General features: G+C 47.1%; 1 protein-coding gene across 2 annotated transcripts in view; it reads right to left on the reverse strand.

Annotated features, from left to right (window-relative positions):
- The window catches only part of MMP24 (matrix metallopeptidase 24), a 47,493-nt gene that overhangs the window by 4,740 nt on the left and 22,743 nt on the right, over nucleotides 1-20,010 (reverse strand). For both annotated transcript variants that reach the window (XM_032704991.1, XM_032704990.1), the window contains exons 5-8: nucleotides 15,040-15,201; nucleotides 2,952-3,166; nucleotides 1,277-1,415; nucleotides 86-352 (exon numbers count right to left, since the gene is read on the reverse strand). In XM_032704991.1, coding sequence (XP_032560882.1) covers nucleotides 86-352; nucleotides 1,277-1,415; nucleotides 2,952-3,166; nucleotides 15,040-15,201 — 783 coding nt within the window. The remainder of the gene's footprint in view (nucleotides 1-85; nucleotides 353-1,276; nucleotides 1,416-2,951; nucleotides 3,167-15,039; nucleotides 15,202-20,010) is intronic.

Consider the following 20,010-nt stretch of genomic DNA (forward strand, 5'->3'; position numbering starts at 1 on the left):
CACACCCAGCCCCCAACTCCCAGCACAAGCTGTTACTTGTAATGTAATACTTGTCATCATTACAAGCAATGATGCAGATACATACAGCCTTCCTTGCTGATGAAAGCTCCCTGAGGAGCCTGAGGGACTCCTCTCCACACGGTGATGGGCTTTGGGTATCCTGGGTCTGTGGCTCTCTTGTCCTCGTTGTACCTCCAGTACCTGTCCCCTTTGAAGAAGTAGGTTTTGCCCACGGGCTCCCAGCGCAGGGCCGTGTCGATGCCCTCCCGGGGCAGGCAGTTCCCCAGCTCCACCAGGCTGTGGGGGTAGCCTGGCTCTGCTGTCACTTCCTTAAAAACCCAGTACTTATCTCCTAGAGATCAGGGGGGACACAAACAACAAACAGGTTTGCCCAGTTAGGAGTCGAATCGCTACAAACATTGAATAGCCCCAGAACCACAGCACGTTGAGGACTTCCAGCCTGAACTGTGAAAAAGCTGCTCCTCCACTTCATCGTGAACCTGAAACCTGATTTCATTTGCTGCTCCTCAACTCTTGTTTCAGAAGAAATGTTGAACAACCCTTTTCCATTTACCTTCTCATGCCAGTCATGATTTCAAAAACATCTCTCATCCCCTGTCTGCAATCCCTCACTCAGGCTGAGGAGTTCCTTCCAGGTCAGCTCAAACTTTTCAGTCATTTATGTTGCCTTTCCCTGAGCCTTCTCAAGTTTTAGTACAGTTTAGTGAGCTGAGGTGCTGAAGCTGCAGACACAAATTCAGAAGCCCAGGTACTGTGATTTCCTACCAGCAGTGCTGATGTTTTCCAGCCACTCTTCCTTGCTCACAACTTGCTCTCAAGTTACAGGATCCTGTTCAGACACTGTCATGGTGCCAGGGCTAAAGTGGGGCCCCAGCACAAGGTGGTCATTTTGTCTCTTTAGGAGACAACTGTCCAGAAATGTGATTTGGGAGCACCCTGTGCTTGGAGAGGCCCCAGTGCTCTGCTGAAATGTGTTCAAGGGGATAGGCAGGAGACTGACACTTCCTGGGAAACAGGATTTGTTTCTTGCCATCACACGAAAGCCAACTTCCCTTAATTGATATTAGCTCTATACAGAGATTGTCCTGGCAAGGCCAGCCCACACTAAACTATATTTTAAGGATTAGTGGCTGCTCGAAGTGCCCCCTGGGAAAAGGCCAAGGGTGCAGCGTACCTGCTCTCACCATCTTCAAGCCATAAAAGCAGCGTGTGAGGTGAGGCAGGAGGGGTTGGCCTGTACTGAACTGTACTGTACCTTTGAAGAAAACAAATTTGCCATCAGAGCGCTCATAGGCCGCGTCGATCTTGGCGGGGAGGCCTTTCCAGAACTGCTCAATCTGCATGGGATATCCCTCCTGCACGCGGTTGTTGCGCAGCCGCCAGAACCAGCGATCCTGGGAAAACCAGAAGCCTCTTCAGAATGAGTATTTTTATCTTGCTGGGCATCCAGCATCCCTAATCCCTGCCTAGGCCCCACTGCAGACAGATGTTCTGCTTCAGGTGACAGCTCCAACCCAGCACTGTCTCCAGAGAGCAAAGTGCCACGTGGGGGAGATGGCAGCCCAAAAAGTGAGAAGTTAATTGCTGGTGCTGTGAAAAAGGGCAGAAAAAAGAGGGGAAAGGAGCAGGGGGAAGTGACTCCAAAGTTATAAGCACTGTGATCCCTGCATGTCCTGTCACTGAGGTGTCACACTTGTCCTGGTGCAGGTGGTGCTCAGCTCTCTGAGCCCAGGACAGCCTGACCAGTACCTGGTGACTGTGTGAAACACATAAGGTCTAAAGGCACCAAAGAGTTATTAAATATCCCTTCAGATATGAGATCATTAGTTAAAGCTGCAGTGGATGCTTTAACAAGCAGGACAGAACCTGTGAGTCTTCTCCCAGACACTGTCCCAGCCTTCAACTAGTTTCAGTTCAAGAATTTTCTGCAACTGATGTGGTTTGTCCATTTAATGACCTTCAATATATCCCTCTCCACATTCATACCCACTGGACACAGTGAAAGCTACTGGTATTTTGGGAATGGGACCATGGATGTCCATATTCAAGGCATTCTAACAGGTTAATGAGCAATGCCTCTCCTTCCTCCCCAGCTGTAGTTTACAAGGAAGGTTGACTCAAACAACCCAGGGGCTTCAGGCAGGCTGAGCACTCCTGAAGCCCTGGTTCCATGCAGGTCACCTTCAAGACAACGAGGCTTGCTGCCCAGAGAAGCTGTGGCTGCCCCATCCTTAGAAGTGTTCCAGGACAGCTGGGATGGGGCTTGGAGCGACCTGATCCAGTTGAAGGTGTCCCTGCCCATGGCAGGGGGTGGAATGAGATGGTCTGTAAGGTCCCTCCCAGCCCAAACCACTCCAGGATTCTGTGATTAATTGTGGGTAGGTACTGGCATTACTTTATGGCTTTACAGGTGGCTTCTCTCAGGCTGGATGGTGCCTGAATTCTCTGCCAGTGCACCCAGTTCACATTTTGAACTGGGTGGATTTTTAAAGTGGTCTGTGAGTGGACTGAGATGGTTTTGAGGTGGATTGAGCTGGTTTTTTAGGTGGATTGAGCTGGTCTGAGGCAGATTTTTGAGGTGGTCTGTGGATGGATTGAGCTGTTTTGGAGGTGGTCTGCAGGTGGATTGAGGGTGGGCACAGGAGGTGCTGGAGGCTTTCCCTGGGCAATCTCCACAATTCCACAGTGCCCCCTCTGTGTCACTTGACTTCTGAACAAGGCTGCCCAGGCATTTTGTGAATCCCATCAGGCACAGATTCCAAATATTACAGAGCCAAACTGCTTACATTTCCTTCTAATATTGCTCACTCATCAGCCTCAGAGGAACAGAGCTATTTTCACAGACATTTCAGATCTCACTACCAAATACTTCTATTCACCTTTTCCAGCGATAAAATTAAAGGGAGACTCACGGGTAAGTTTTCAAGTACCTTGAAAACAAACATTTCTCCTCTAAAGAGAGCCACAGTGTTGAAGTTGCCATCACAGATGTTCGGTTTGGAGCCAGGGAGAGCTGGCCTGTCACCCAGAGGAGGGCTGGGGGGTCGTGGCTGTCTCTCGTGTTTCCTTTCCGAAGTCGAGTGAATTCTGCGAACAGGAAGAGTTGGTAAAGGCCTGGTTGGCTCCAGGGGCTCAATGGGAGGACCTAGAAGTGAAAAGGAAAATATTCAGCAAAGTGGACAAGTTTGGCTTTTCTGTGCTTCCCTTGTAAGCTTTAAAAGGCACCAGGGTGACTGGACAGCATTGCCAGGGATTTACACACTCCTGAGGCAGAGCTCATTCCCTAGAAATGGGGAGCAGAACGAGATGCATCCACACGTGAAAGATGTCCCAAAACAGATGAGTGATAAGAACTGAAGAAGAGACACAATGTTTTTGTAGGTCTTCCCAAGGAGGCTGGAGCTAAATGGAAGGAGGAACCACACCAGTCATGTTCCCAACTGAAATGAAAGGTGATAAGCCTTGAAAAGAAATGTTTAGTAAACCATAAAAAAGGCAACACACTCCCCCCCCCCCCAAACCCAATGCAAAACCAGAAAATCAATGCTACACTGAAGGGGAACTGCAGGGAGTTTAGAAATTAGAAAGCAATTACTTTATTACAGTTCAGTCACCAGTCAGTGCTTTCAGAGTTCCCTGACACACAGCTGTGACAAGGGACCTTGCTCTCATTAAAGTGATGCCCTCCCAGCACAGATCTCCCTTTCAATTCTTCCCCAGCTCAGCTCTGGATTTTAAAGGCTGCAGGAATGGACAGGGCTATAAAATTACAAGTGAGTGAGACTGGAGCAGAGGTCTGCTCTTAAACTGCCTCTGCCAGAGGACAATTTCATTAACAGTGATAAAGTCTGGACCAAATCTCATTCAGAGAGTCACCAATTTCTTGTTGCTTCTCAGAGAAGGCAATAAACAGAAGCCAGGGATTTTGGTGAGTTTTATATCTGAGGATTGTTTATTTGCAGGGATCAGGGTTTCAACCTCACTCCGACCCTGCAGGACAAACCCCCAGGTGTGGGCAGAACTGGGTCTGGCTGTCACAGGTGCTGTTTCAGAGTCTGGGAGTTTAACACAGCCCAGCTGGGGTTGCTGCACACCTGCCCTGGACAAAGCTCATCCTCACAGCAAGGGTTACCCCAAGGTGTGTGATTGCTCATAGCCAGGGAAGGGATGTATAAGGAAGGACTGAGATACCCACGGAGGCCACACACCTGTGGGGTTAGAAGAGGACTTTTGTACATAAACATTTTTAACTATGTGCCTCAAATGATGGTTAGGTGCCCAAGTCCTCATGGTAAGTTAGCTCTTAAACATTCCATTTTCAAAGGGTTCCTAGAACGAATGAGTGCTTAACACATCCTGGAAGGGTGACTGGGTTAGTGAAAATTCTCACAGCCAGTGACAAAGAAGTCATCGGAGAAACCCATTCTATTAATTGTTAATAAGGATGTAACAGTGAGAATCTTGTGTGCGGGTTTCATGGATTTTATGTTCAGAAAGTACCACTTGGATGATACAGTCCCACTTCCTGTAGTGCCAGGCCAGAAACCTTCACCTGTGATTCCTGCAATGAGCCCAGAGTTTCTGGGGCAGATACAGCACATTTTCCAAATTTCAAGTGTAGAAAATCCTCTATAATGCACAGCAAACTGTGTCAATGATTAACCCCTGTCACTGCTAAAGTCTGTGTCCTACCCCTTGCCTCAGTTTGTGCAGCTTTAGCTTCATCGTTCTTTTTCTTATCTCTAGTGTCTCAACATTTAATCATTTATAGATCTTCATGGAGATGCTTTTAACATTCTCCTTAATGAGAATTGCTATTTATAGAGCAGTTCCTTTGGTCTGGTGCTGCAACGGCTTTTGGTTTTAAGATCTTTAGACAGACCACTTTTCTAAAGCTTTTCTAATGGATCTTTATATTTCTTCAAGGTAACTTGTCCTCACAGTGTGATATTTTGTGCCATGTGCAATTTTTATTAGCAACTATTTTCATTTACTTTATTCCAGAGCTTTAATAAAAGACATCAAATATTGCTTTAGATGAGGATTCTCAGTTGATAATTACCCTTGGAAAGCTGTCTACATGAAATGAATAAAAATGCTATACTGATACTGTGTATTGCTCATCCTTTCCATTCTTAGCTGGTCAGTGCCCATTCAGTAACTTAGCAGACCATAAAATTCCCAAACTCTGATATTGCTACTGCAAATGATCTGGGGTGCACCAAAGGAGGTGCTTTTGGAGAAATGCCCTGTCCTTTGCAATTGCTGTGCTTTGAGTCACACATGAGTTCATGAAATGCATCCTTTTTGGACCAAACTAAATCCAAAGATGCATTTATGGAGCACATCCAGGATGCTGTAGCTGCAAACAGGCACCACAGGGCAGAGTAAGAGCTGATCCATCCACAAAACCACCTCCTTCCCCAAAATCTATACCAAGTGGATGTCAAGTCCTCAGCATCCTATTTACTTAACAGCATCCCTAGATATTCCATTGTATGGAATATAATGTAATGTAAAACCTTAACCTTGAGGTAAAACCTCAAGTTTATCCCTAAATTTTCCCTAACTGTCCACTACTAGTTACCTCAGTTTACCTCAATACATTCTTTCTCTCCTCTACACATTACCTCAGATTTTACCCCCAATATTTTCCCAAACTGTCCACTACTGATTACCTAAGTTCACCTTGATATTTTCATTCTCTCTGCTACAGATTTAACTCCAAAACTTTCCCCACCTGTCCACTACTGGTTGCCTCAGCTTACCTTAAAATGTTCATTCTCTCCCCTAGAGGTCATCTCAGATTTTAGCTCCAATGTTTTCCCAGCATGTTCACTGATGTTTGACTCATTTTTACCTCAAAATGTATCTCCAGAGACACTTGTATACATTTATCTGCAGATGTGCTAGTATTATTCTTGTTATTGTTGTTTGCTCACACAGCCACAGGACCTTACAGCTGGACATCTGGTGCATCTGGAAAGCTCATGGATGCAGGACTGACAGGTGGGACAAGCTGCAGAGGAAAGGCTGGCAATTGGGAAAGCCCGGGTTCTGGGTTGTTCAGATGGGAGGTGGGAGCAGCATTCAGCTCCTGCTTTGGGGAACTAAAGGAGCAGGAAGTTAGCAACCTGTTTTGGCTGCCAAATATGGCACTTGGTGCCAGTGACAGTAACTGAGTAAATGAAGTCTGAAAGCCAACAATTTACAGGCTTGGTGAAGATAGGAAATTCTTACATTAGGGAAAGATAAGCAAGTTGGGACCTAAGCAAGAGGACAAGAATCAGCGATTTACTGAACACTGCAGTCTCTCCTTAAACAACAGCGTGACCCCTTCACTCTTGTGCTGCTTTCCCCATGGCTTTGAGGGGATGTGTTTGGTAAATAACACTGGAAAATCTCGAATGCCTGTCCTACAGGATCGGATTCCCCTGCCAACAGGCTGACACAAGCATCAGCTATAGCACATTGCTACAGAAACAGAAGGGAGCTGTAGTTCTTCGTTCCCTCCCCTTTGCAAAAGGCCAACACTGCTGTGCACTGACCAAACCAGAGATGCATTTCTGCTGCCACAGATGGCTCAGAAAAGCCTCTGTGGTGGTCAGTTTAACTGATACAGAGGAATAATTTCATCCGGCAGCTATTTGTTAGTTTGCAGAACAGTGCCACCAGCTCCAGCGCTGATCCCTGTGTGGTGAGAGGCAGCAGGTTCACAGCAGGGTTTGTAAGGAGGACTCCAAGGGCCCTGTTGCCCTTGAGCAGGGAAAGCTGTGCACTCTGCAGTGCTGAGAGGCACCCCTCTGTCCAAGGAACTGTCTGGGAGGGATCCAAGAAGTCACTGTACTCAAACTGCTCGCTGGAGAGCACAGAGTTCTAAGGGGAATGAAGCTGGGGTGGTTCTGTTTCTCAGGCACAGCAAACAGATGGAGATACTCAAATCAATGGCAGTTCTGGACTTCCAAAAATAACAAGCCAAAACCTCCCCAATTTGAGAGGAGAAGAAAGCAAGAATAGAGTTTTACAGAGAGGACCATGAGCAGTAAGATGGAGACACGACATTAATCCTTTCTCCCTCTATTTAAAAAAAAAAAGGGTGAGACAGGAGTAGTATCTAAAGAAAATTGATGAATACATCTGCTAGGTCACAAAGAGAGAATCTGACAGTAAGGTGCAGAATAGAGACTGCAGTATTATGTTCATATGCTGGAAATGTAACCTCTCCTGCATGAGTGGAGTTACTAAAGATTCACTGTCTCTGCACAAGTGAGGCCCACTCGTGTACCCAGTTACAGCCTGCCCTGTCCTGTACAGCTCTCACATTCATCTTCAGTCCCCAAGGCTTGTCAGAGTCTCCTGTAGAAAAGAGGAAGGCTCTAAGGGCACCTGCTATGCAGGGGACCAATGTAAAGTTTTAATTAGCTCTAAGATGCCACTGAAACAGCACACAGAGAGCTGCCAAGCAGAAGCACTTGTACACCGTGGTCAGGATGGTGACCAGCAGCAAGGATTCACATGAACCAGGGATGTGCATTGGTGGAAACATCTGATAGAGCAGTCAGGCCCAACAAGGAAGGCCGGGCCCTGTACATACTCACTGCTGGCCATGGCCAAACCAGCACTGCAAACTGCTCTGGAGGAGGGGCCTGGCCCTGGCACGGCTTCCACACACACTGCAGCTGGTCTGCAACTTGCCTGAATGCAGACTTTGTCATTTCACTTCAAATATTTCACTTCCTGCTCTGCTCTGTCCTGGTGCGGCCTCACCTGCAATACTGGGGCAGTTTGGGGCACCACAACAGCATAAGGAGGATCTGAAGCCATCAGAGACCATCCAAAGGAAACGAAGACGGGGAAGGGCCTTGAGAGAAAGGTGTGTGAGGACACTGAGGGCACTTGGTGTGTTCAGCTGGAGAAGAGGAGACTGAGGGGAGACCTCACTGCAGTTTCAGCTTTCTGGGCAGGGGTAGAGGAGGGGCAGGGACTGAGCTCTGCTCTGGGGGGACCAGGGACAGCAGCCAGGGAATGGCTGGAGCTGTGTCAGGGCAGGGTCAGGTTGGATCTCAGGGAAAGGTTCTTCCCCCAGAGGCTGGTTGGGCACTGACCAGGCTCCCCAGGGCAGTGGGCACAGCCCCAAGGCTGCCAGAGCTCAAGAAGTGTTTGGATGATCCTCTGGGATCCAGTCACACTGGGTGTGACTCCTGGGGATGGGCCTGTGCAGAGCCAGGAGCTGAACTTGATAGTCCTTGTGGGTCCCTTCCAACTCAGCATATTCTGTGATTCTGTGAAATATTCCTCTTACTATATGTCCCTGCCAGACATAGATGCTTCCTTGCTATATTTTGCTTCTTTTCTTGTTTTTATATGTTCTGGGCCTCTAATGTATTCTGATTAAAGGCTTATTTCCTCTCGTGCTTACACATGAGAGGATTTAATGCTTACACATTTTTAATTGCTCCCTTCACTTTGTCACTGAGTGTGGATAAAGGCAGGAGATCATCCTACAGCTGTGCACATGCAAACAGCAGAGGAGCACACAGACAACATGGGAATCCTCGGGGCCAAGCCCTGTGCAGGCAGAATGTGGTGTACAGTTAGGGCAGTGGAAAGCAGAAGCACAGCCTGTCCCTTGGTGGAGAAAGATGTTCCCTCCTAGGACCTAAGGCAGTGCAGAGCACAGCCTGGCATGAAAGCAGAACAAACAGACCCTATCCATTAGGGTCCATTAGTTCACCAGTCATTCCTGTTTCCAGAATCTCATCACAGTAACCTGCCTTCAAAGCAGCTCAAGGCAGGATGTAACAGTTTTATTATTAACAGCAGAGATGAACATGGGAACAAAGATGCTGGCACCGTGGTAATTATTACAGGGCCTGGTCACACCCCCCTCTGACATAACTGACTGGGCAGCATCGCACACAAATCACAGCCTCTGCCATTTCACTTCCAAGTAACTCCAGAGAAGCAGTCAGAGGAAAAAAATCTCATTGAGAAAAAAAACTAAGTGAGAGAGGTTATTGCACGAGTCTGCGATTAGGCCTGAACCCAGTCACCTAATTACCATGTGTGACCCCAGCACTGGAGACAAACCCACCCCTGGGACTGGATATTGCAGCCACTTCCACACAGGAAGCAGGTAAGAAACCTCCTGGAGCTGGAAACTTTATCATTCCAGAGGGAAGCAACTTTCTGGGACTTTACAGACACTGCGTGGAGAAGAAGACTTTCTTCCTCTCTATCAGAACCAAGGCAAAGAATGTCAGAAAGCTTTTGGGTCACAGCAGATCACCTTCAGAGTGTGACTCCCGCCACTGGCACTTTGCCTCCTCCCTTCATGCTTCCTCTGTCGCAGACCATCTGAATACCAAGGTGACCTGTGAAGATAACACAGAGAGAGGAGGCATTTAGGAGCCACTGTGTCGATAGTTGAGGACAAAAGATAATTGTACTGTCCTCCTGGCTATTGACAGAGTGTTCCCTCAACTGCACAGCACCTGCCTGGAGGCTCAGCACCTTGTGAGGCTCGGTGTGTCACAGCCAGCAGCTCCCCGAGCCTGCCAGCACACAGGAGCCTTGGGTCAGCTCAGGGGAGAGAACCAACCGCTTGTGAACACAAGGCCAGCCTTTATCTTCTTAATATTCACTCCAAGAACAAAACTATCATCCAGCCTACAGTTATGCCTCAAAAAACACACAGGAGGTTTCTGGCTGTAAAAAGCTGAGTTGCCTGTGTGTTTCTGGGGGACTGAACCTGCTGTCCAGGTGCACAGGCAAAGCTCCTCAGTCTCAGATCATAAGAGATGATCCAAATGAGCCAGGGAGAGTGAGAGAAACCCACCTAGCTGCTCTACAGACACCAGGGCAGTGCAGAGAGGTCCCTGTTCATATTATATGAGAGAGCTGCCAACAAGCTACCTCAGGGATAACAGACTGTCCATGGTACTCCAAGCTCAGGAAGGACTCATTTCCCTCGCTCACTTAACAAACTCATCAGCACTTTGCACTCCTGGGCTTAGCCTTCAGCAGTGGAGTGAGTGAGCTGTCTCAGTTACTCTGGGTCCCTGCACACACAGTGCAGCTGCAGAACAAGCCCAGCACCCACAGCACATCCAGCAAGTGGGCAGTTGAGGCCCCCATGACCATCACCAGGTGCCAGGAAGGGTTTCTCGAGCCCTTCTCACAGAGACATTCTCCTCTGATAGAGCATTCACCTGGAGACAAGCAGCCATAGCTGAAATCCTTGCTCTAAGCCAAAGGGAATGTTCTGGAATGAGGTGATTCACCTTGGGTCCTCTGCTTTGGGTACCAGAAAACTGGGCCCAAAATTCCCAGACTTAGGCAGCCAAATGATGAGAGGTTGGGGCTCTGCAAGATGAGTCAGCTGTCGTGCTTGCAGCCCAGTTCCCCTCCGGAAAAACTTCCAGAAGCCTGACATCTGCTCCACTGCAAACCAGAACATTTTTCTATACTCAGAAAGATCTGTGGGATGGGACAAGTATTTCCTGCCCAGCCATAACACACAGCAGTCTTCTCCACCAGCTGAGAAACCTCCCAAGAGAGATGGGCTCCCTCTCAGCCTCTCCTTTGGCAGAGTCCTCCAGGTGTCACATGGAGCCCAAGGGTAGCACAGGGACCCATGCAGTTACTCCCTCCCTGTTTTTCAGAGGAATGGGAATGAAGACCTGGCACAGGGCAGGTGAGGCTCTGTGGGTGCACCAGACGTGGAGTCTGGTGTTTCCTGCTGGGTCCAACAGAGCCTCCAGACAGCAGGAAAGGTGCAAATGGAGTGATGCAACACAGAGAGGAGGCCTTGTATCTCTGCAGCGTGCCAGAGATGTGGTACCAGGGCACATCCCTCCAGCTCCAGTGCCAAGCATTTTCCTCCCCCCTCTCCTCCTGGAGCACAGCGACATGGGGCACGGATCCAGAAGTCCCAGATCTTGCAACTTCTGTAGATGAGGTCTTGGATGTTACTCTATTCCCTCTCCATGTCCAAGAGGACATTGTCAGAGATCAGTCCTACACTTCATGTTTCCAGGTCCTTCCACAACAGCAAAGCTTGCTCTGGTGGTCCCACTCACAAAGCAGTGTCACCACACAGAGATGCTCCACCAGTCTTTCTGCTGTTCCCTCACAAGCCATCTCACACACACATGGAGGTTACAGGGCTCTGTAGGTCACAAGGATCCCTGTGGGTTGCCATTGGGAAAAGGGGAGGGAGGTTATGAAGGTGCTGTTTGCTCACACACCCTGTGCCCTGCTAGTCCCAGGCTGTCAGAGCTGGTGTTGCCCAGCTCCTTGGCCAGGGGCTGGTGTGGTTTCATGACTGCCCTGGACCTCAGCCCACATGGGATGCACCATGTCCACTGACTGGGAGCTCTCCTCTTGAGCTGCACAAAAGATGTGTGAGGCTGGCACATCCTCAGTGAGATTTGGGATGACCCAGATCCTTGAGATTGTTTCCAGGCTAAATCATCTGGTGATTAGGAGTGATTAGGAGACCTTCCCTTAGGCTTTGAAAGGGCCTGAAGGTAATGGCCTGGTTAACCAGACATGTGGACATGAGTTTCCCCTGCACATCTGCCCCCCAGGAACAGTGTCAGGAGAGTCACTCCCAGATGAGAGGCTGCTTCACCACCCCACTGCAAACCAGTACTTAGAGCAGGACGTGAAGAATCATGGAATCACACAATCATTATTGTTGGAAAAGACCTTTAAGACCATCGAGTTCAACCATTATCCCAACACCATGTTCACCACTAAACCATGTCCTCAAGTGCCACATCCACATGTTTTTTTAACATTTCCAGGGCCGGTGACTCCACCAGTTCCAGTGGCTGACCACCTCTGCCGTGAAGAAATTTCCCCTAATATCCAATGTAAACCTCCCCTGGCACAACATGAGGCCGTTTCCTCTCATCCTGTCACTTGTTACCCGGGAGAGGAGACTGACCCCCAGCTGGCTGCACCCTCCTGTCAGGGCAGGAGAGCCTGCTGCAGGATGAGCAGGTCAGGCTGTGTGACAGCCAGGGCTGAGCGTCCTCTCTCCACCTGCAGTCCAGCCCCTGCAGCTCTGACTTCAGCACGACCAGAGGTAAGAGGCAACTCAACAGACATCCAGGGGACCTACATACTGGCATTATTTCCAGTTTCATTCCTTCCTGGACATGTCGCTTAGGACACGGGCACGTAAGTACAGAGGGAGATACCCTTCTGAAAAACACATGTAAAGAACAGTCCTGATATTTCCTTATTTTGTCAAGGAACATGCTACAGGAAGCACCTCTCAGGAGATGGGAATATTGCTGACTTGTCTTACAACCTGTTCTCTCACAGAGAGAGCTTATGGCCTCGTCCTCAGTAGCTCAAAAGTGGAAATAACATTTTAAACACTGACCTTATACTAATCAGCTTGAAGCACAAACAAGAGTTCACATCCCCTACTGTCTCTTTAGGTGATTTTTCAAATAAATCCAGCAGAAAATAACTTAAAAACTCAACAAATCATTATAAGACAGATCTAGACATATTTCTTTTCTAATGGATAATTACAGATACAACATAAAATACATTTTAAATGCATCATTTTCAAAAGAAGGAGACAAAATGGACTTTAGCTTTAGCAGACCCTCTGTTCTTTGTTCTAGCAACTTCAGTGGAATGAAAAATTTGAAGTTTTAATTGAATTTACTTTTTAAAAAGGATGCTACAGGTAAGTCAGTGGTTCTATGACTGATATTGCATAGTAGATTACTAAATAATATGTACCGAGCACATGCTGCTGTATGGTAGAGAATGTCAAAGAGCAAGGCACTGTGGAAATAAAATATATTAGTTGAATGTTCCTGCTAAAGCTAGAAGAAGGATATCTCAGCAGACCCTTCTCAGCTGGAAGAAGATCAGATGAAGGGTTATGTTCTCCCATCTCCAGTTCCAGGGTGAAACATCACCTGCATTTTCCACAATTTCTTTGTGATCCATAAGAGCAAAACCTAATTTTAAACTCAGCTTTATTTTTTGGAGTGTAACTCTGTACTAAGGACCAAAATCTCTACCACAGGAAGCAAAGTTCTGGCTGCAGAAGCTGCTCCTTCTGCCCACAGGACAAGTTATCTCTACAACCCCCAACACCATCCCCAGCCCCCTCCAGGTTTTAATGGCCCTGACCAGCCTTATCTGGCACCTCCACCCCTACCCCTGGTCCCAGGAGCCCCATTTTGGGGACTGCTGGTCCCAGCTTAGCTGATCTTGGCTTGAACCTCAAAAGTGAAGCAGCCTGGCTGTCAGTTCTTTATCTGCTCCCTTTCAAAAAATGTATCTGAAACCACAGAAACTAGTAATTTTTTCTTGATTGCACTTTCACTGCCAGCGAAAAATTACGGGGTTTTCTTTCTGATTAGTCCAAGTTCACAGGAACTAAATGAACATTTCAAAACAGAAACAGCACAATGACATTTTAGCAGCTTTCAAAATTTAACACTTATGTGTATTATTTAATGAAAGTTTAACATTTACCCCAGCACTTTATTTCATAACCCTCCAGACTCTCTGTTATCCTAGGTATCTGAATATATACCATGTTAAAGTATTCATAATTAAATGACACCATAGGACAACTGCCAAGCAACTTCATCCTGGGAATGAGCAACGAGGAGAAATCTTCAGCTGCATCCATGGGAAGAGCTTTGTCCCCTGGGTGTGTTTCAAACCGTGTTATTTTACATGTTGGACTTTGGGTATCTGCCTCACAACAAGGTTCCACTGCCCTCAACAAGCGCCTGTTTTTCCCCATTGCCCAGACAAGAGCCACAGAAACCAGCCCAGGAAGAGACTTCTCTTCTCTAGACATCTACACTTGAACAAATGAAGCTTGAGTTTCTCTCCAGTCACAAAAAATAAACACCAAATCCAACTCAAACAGCTGAGATACAGTTTAGATCTCTAAAGTCTTGCTGCACTGCTTTAGTCTTACAAGTCTTGGTATAAATTCTATTAGAAGTAATTTCACATTCACTCACAGATCACTGATGCAAATGTTGACTTGTGTCAGGCCTGCCACTGACCCCAACATCAATCCCTTAGAAACACTAGCCTTCCCACTGACAACCACCTTAGAAGTATTTTTTCATGTCTAATTCATATAATATCTGCTCCAGTGCTTCTGGGAGCTACTATTTGACTCCAGCTGTCCAGCAACTGCAAATGCTGCACAGCTGCTCTATCCTACATTTATTAAGTAACCTCTCTGTCAAACTGGTACTTTCCCAAAGAATGAAATCAGGGATGTTTGACAAAACCTGTTTTTCACAGGCTGTCACAGACTGTAGCCATTAGTTTCAGTCTGCCCTTGACTGTGGCTCCTAAAAGCTGGATTTCCCTCTGCTCCCAGAGTCTCCTTCCACCAATAATTCTCTGCAAGTCCCTGTCCTCACACCCTGGTATCGCACCAGATGGCACTACATCATCTCCAGCCCTTTGGTTGCCTCCCATAATCTCTTTGTCTCCTTTGCTTTCTTTTCCTTGATCTTTGTGGCACATGCTGTACATGTTCAGCTGGAGATTAAAAGAAGCAAAGTGTTCCCTAAGCAGATCCAAACCTTTTATCCCTACTTTCTATATAATGAGAAAAAAAAGAGTGCATAAATACTTTTTACCTTTCCTTGATGTTCCATGCTCTTTGCATTCTTTCCCTTTTTTTGCACTGGTTGTTCCTAATGGACAAACCTTGGGTTCAATAATAGTCTGTTTTTCCCTTTTTGGTGCTCCTTGATGTGGGGACTCCGTGAGGTACAGAGCAGCAGTGGGATCACAGAGATTTGGTTATCCTGACTTGTGCAAGGATACCACCACTGGGACAGTCATCTGGTACTTAGTCCTGGATCAAGAGCTTTAAACAGCTCCCCCCTCAGCTATGGCAGGAAATCCAGCCCACCAGCTGCAGGAATTCTGGGGACTAATTGTAAAATACTCCCAAGACTCCAGGTTGGTGCAAATAGAGGAGCGGACAGGGTTGCTCACCATAGATTTTCTGAATTCCTTGGAGGTCATCCTGGGGCAGTTTGAAGTTGTGTGTCTCCATGTACTGGTAGAAAGGAGCCATGATAGCACTGGGATCGTTGGAGTGCTCCAGCCCCAGCGCGTGCCCCAGCTCGTGGACCGCGACCAGGAAGAGATCGTTCCCTGCGGGAGGAAGGACAGCCAGGTTAGTGCACAGCCACAGCCTGAGCCAAGCCCAGGCCCTCTTACTCCTAAAGCAATAAGCAAATGCTTTGCTCTCTGACTGCACAAGCAGGTCACAGTGCCAGGGTCAGCTCCTGGAGATGGTTTCAGTCCCAAAAGTCTGCCCGGATCAGTCATTGTCACAGAATGTGCCCTTGAGCACCCATGATCAGATAAAACAGGCAGGCCTGGAGTGAAAGGATACTGACTGTAGACTCTTCGGTATAGAGTTTACAGAAAACGGCCAACAAAATCATCACTGATACCACTGGTTCCTCACCTGGGTGCTGCCAGGAGAGGTGAGAGCATGGCCAGTCTGATAATCAACAGGGGTTGATAATCAATGGGTGCTTTGTGCCCCTTCTGGGTCCTCTGGTGCTGTGCTCTGATCTGACCTGGACCAATAAATCCTGGGGGAGATCTGTAAGGCACCTGGCAAGGCAGGAGGGAGGGCAGAGAAGATAGGGATAACACTCACTGTCCCACTGTCCCAGCACAGGCCCCTCAACACGCTTGTACTCAGCTGGACCCCTGGCACTGCCGTGTCTGCAGGGAGAGCTGAGCACAGGTACCCCATCCTGCAGGAGGCAGAGCCACACAGGGAAAGGTTGGGTTGGATCCCAGTGGTGGGGACAGGAGGAAGGAGGAAAGAAGGGACACAGTTCTGACAGGAAGAGGAGCCCTCTCTGGTGCAGAAGCTGGAAGGAGAGCAGGGAAGTAGGGGTACCTTCAACTCTACAGGTATACATTCCTCTTCAGTCCATGGATCTGGGACCCCCATCTCCTTGATCTAGTGTGGTCCCTGGATGTCCTACTCCGTGAGGGCACCTTGACATGGGAGGTGACACAGGCAATGCCGTGTGAGGGATGAAGACACAGCCAACAAGGCTAAGAGCCTCCTGATGCCAATAAAAAGTCTGAGCCCACAATTCAGCCTGAATTCAGGCTCCTCTGGTTTTGTTTCCTTTGGCAAGGCACAAACCAAGAGCACTTGCAATCAGACACAGGGGAAGACAGTTGTCAGTGGCAGCTCAGTGGCTCCTCTGCAGAATCTCTAAACAACATTTCTCCATTCCCCACATCCCCAAACTGAACCTGAGGTACCAAAGCTCAGTTCTGTGCACAGAATTGAGCTGTCCCTGGGACAGGAGTTGCAACAGAGACTCATGGAGAACCATCTCCACTTTTTAAATAGTTATTTCTCCACTTTTATCCATAAAAATGTGACAACACAAGTTGAGGGGTCTGCGAGTCTTCACAGCAGGGAGCTTTGGCAGCATCTCAAGATACCTGAAGTCAGCACCAAGCAGTGCTCCCCTGGCCACACATACCACACCAAACATTTGAGTTGGAGGGTGAAAGAATCTGAACGCGCAAGACACGTTAAAATATACAAATGCACTTCAAATAAATTTGTTCAAATGAAAGTATCCAAAACCATGTGCAGGCTAAAATTTAGCCATATACGGATGTAAAATTCCAGAATTTATGTATTCAGGAAATCCAAATGGAGACTTAGTAATTTTTCTCACCTGTTGCTGAAAAATCTGATGTGTGCAGAACAAGTCAATAAAATGTCCAACAGTGTAGTATAAAATGCATTAAGTGGTTTTATGGTAAAGTTTGGAGGACTGATCACTCTTCACGGGTTTTCAAAAACACTCAAGCTTAGAAGATGCCCCCAGTTTCCAAATGGGATTCAGAGACTCGAAGTCCTGTTACAAATTGAACGGACTTACTCTCCTGTATCACTTAAATACTCATGAAATCACTGTGCCCACAACTACTCACACGTGGAAGTCCATGGTAAAGGTCACTCAGTACAGAGCTGACTTTCATGAGACTCTCCTCATCGTTTACCATGGACTCATGGGCTGTGCCTGTGCCACATTTTCCCTCACCAATTTGGTGGTATTTTCCTCCTTGCTGAAGTATCTGCAGTATTTGCAGTGCAAATGTCTGGAACTCATCTCTATGTAAACCTACATATAAATCTGTGTAAGTCATTTGCCTCCATGTGCTAAACCTTTATCAGGAGCATGAGATCAGACACTATCTTAAGTTCAATTAGTTTCAAATAGCTTTCAATCACTTGTTTCAGCCCAAAACAAACATCAGTTCCACTTTACAGCTGGAAAATGAATCCCACAGGCTCACAGGATGGTTTAGGCTGGAAGGCACCTCTGGAGATTGTCCAGTCCAACCCCCCAGCTCAAGCAAGGTCAGGTAAAGCAGATTGTCCTGTCAGGTTTTAAATATCAAGTTTCTTGTACTGGGAAGCCTCGTACTCCAGACGTGCTGAGTAAAAAGGAAGGATCATTTTGCTTGACCTGCTGGCAATGCTCTTCCCAAGGCAGCCCTGGGTGCTGTTGGCCTTCTGTGCTGCACGGACACATTGCTGACTCATGTTAAATTTGGTGTCAACCAGGACCCCCCAGGTCCTTCTCTGCAAAGCTCTTCCCAGTCTGTGGGCCATGAGCAAAGCCCAGGTGCAGGGTTGTGCACTTCTCTTTGCTTGCCTTCAACCCGGGGAAGGCCCATTCCTCCAGCCTCCCAACAACAGCATCACTGGGCAGTCTATCAACCACTCCTCCACGTTTCCTATCATCTTCAAACCTGCTAAATGTGCACTCTGCTGCATCACTGATACAATTTCATGAAGATATTAAACAGTATTGACCTCATATCAACCCCCCTGACACACAGCCCGAACTCCTCCATCTCATGGTTACTGCAGCCAAGGATGCTACTGATCTTCACAATACCCATTAGTTCTTCAAGCATCAGGTCTAGCACATCATCTGTCTTTGTTGGCTCCTTGATCATCAGTGAGACACCAGGAAGAGTTCTGAGATGATCAGCAAGCCCAGAAAGATGAAGGCTCATTCCTGAGGAAGTACCTCAACATCCCTGCTGGTCATTCCAACCAGCTCTTCCACAGAAACACCCCTTTTCCCAGCTATCCTTATCAAACACCTGTACCTGGAAATACAGACAGATGTGAAAAACAGCTGCTTCTGTCCAGTTTTAAATCACCATTTTGACTGGCAGAGGTGTGTGAAGATGCCATAGAGCACGGAAAATGTTGGCTGGGGAACTTCCTTGCATCTAGAGGTAAGACCTTACTAGGAAATGAACCTTCCCAGTTCCAGCACAGCCACAGAGGGCAGGTCAACACTGGAGTGGAAAAGCTATCCTCCTCCATGGCCAGGAGGCCACCCAAACTGCAGCAGTGATGTGCTGGGGGCAGTGGCTGCAGCAGATGAAGTAGAGCTCAAGAGAATTTCTAGGAAATGAACTGACCTCCACAAGAAGCAGGACAAGAAGCTCCTCTTGGCTCTCTACAAATGCCTTGGTTCTCAATGCAGTGGTTGCTTCTCATCTGCCTTTGCTGAAAGGCAGTAGAATGGCAGTGGCAGATACAGCTCCCGCTTCTTCTGCTCCCTGCCCTGGTCAAAAATTTCTCACCACTGTTTCATCCCCTCACTCTTCTGTTCTCAGAAGGAAGAAGCCTCCTCCCAAGCCCATCCCACATCAAATCCAGCTCTTTGGTAAAGAACTCTCAAATTGTTTGTAATATTCTACCTTTCCCTGCAGAGTTAAGAAACACATGGCTTTATTGCAACAACACAGAGAATGCCAGAGTCACAGATAAACTGAGTTATGTATGATCTTCCTTCTACTCACATACTCCATCCCTCATGACTACTGGATCTTCATCCAGAACAAATGGCTGTTCAGTCGGGTAACAGACATTTTGACACAGGTTATTCTTTGTGAAGCCTTTTTGTATAGTTTCATTCATTGTACTGTGAAAATCCATATCAAAATGTTTTATATATTTGGCTAAGCCACTCACAGAACTGCCTGCCAGCTCACAGGAACAGGTCACAGCTATTATGGCAGTGCTGTGATATCACTTATTACCATCGGCATTTATCCCTGAGCTGTACATGGAGCTGTAAGGAGTGTGTGCTCTGGAGAGCACCTGGCACAGGGGAGTGTGAATCCAGGACACAGCTTCTAAGACAAAAGAAGTACAAAATAATCTTGGATATCTGATTAATAAGAGAAAAGCACCTGTGAATCTCTGCTCTTTGTCATGTAAATTTTATACTTTATGAACTGTATCACTGTGCCAACACATCTACTTATTGCAGTTTACTCAAACATAATTAAGAAGACATATAAAGGTTGTATTTTGAAATTTTATTGAAGTAAGAGTGATACTGAAGAAATCAGATGGTTGTGTGTGACAATAGCATGCCTTGGTAATTACAGAAAAGATGGTGTGAACTAAACATGCTTTAAACACACTAAAATGACTCCTTCCACTCCAACAGCCATGTAGAGACAACTGTTTTCCAAGCACAACTTAAAGAAGCTTTAGGGCTACTCTAAGCTATGCCTTGGTTTTGGCATCTTCAGACCTGGTGGGTCTGACCTGTCCAACAGAAGAACATGTGATTTGTGTCTGCTCCTCCATTCACCTCCAAAACATGCTCTGCTCAAGGAAAGCTTCTGGATGCTCTGAAGGCCCTGAAGAAGGGATCATGCTGTTCTGTGGAATTCTGGAGTTCAGCGGAAAGCAGCTTCTTTACCTAGAAAGGAAGAAAATACGTGTTTAAAAAGAAATACAGGTGTCATTTTGTTCAGAAGCAATTATTGTTTTAAGCGTAGCAATGAACATGATGCATCCTAAGGAATTAATGAAAACTCTGAAGAGTGACTGAACAGCTTCACTGGAGAAAGAAGGAGTGATAACCTGCA

This window comes from Chiroxiphia lanceolata, chromosome 17 (genome assembly GCF_009829145.1).
Source record: "Chiroxiphia lanceolata isolate bChiLan1 chromosome 17, bChiLan1.pri, whole genome shotgun sequence".
Taxonomy (NCBI): Eukaryota; Metazoa; Chordata; class Aves; order Passeriformes; family Pipridae; genus Chiroxiphia; species Chiroxiphia lanceolata.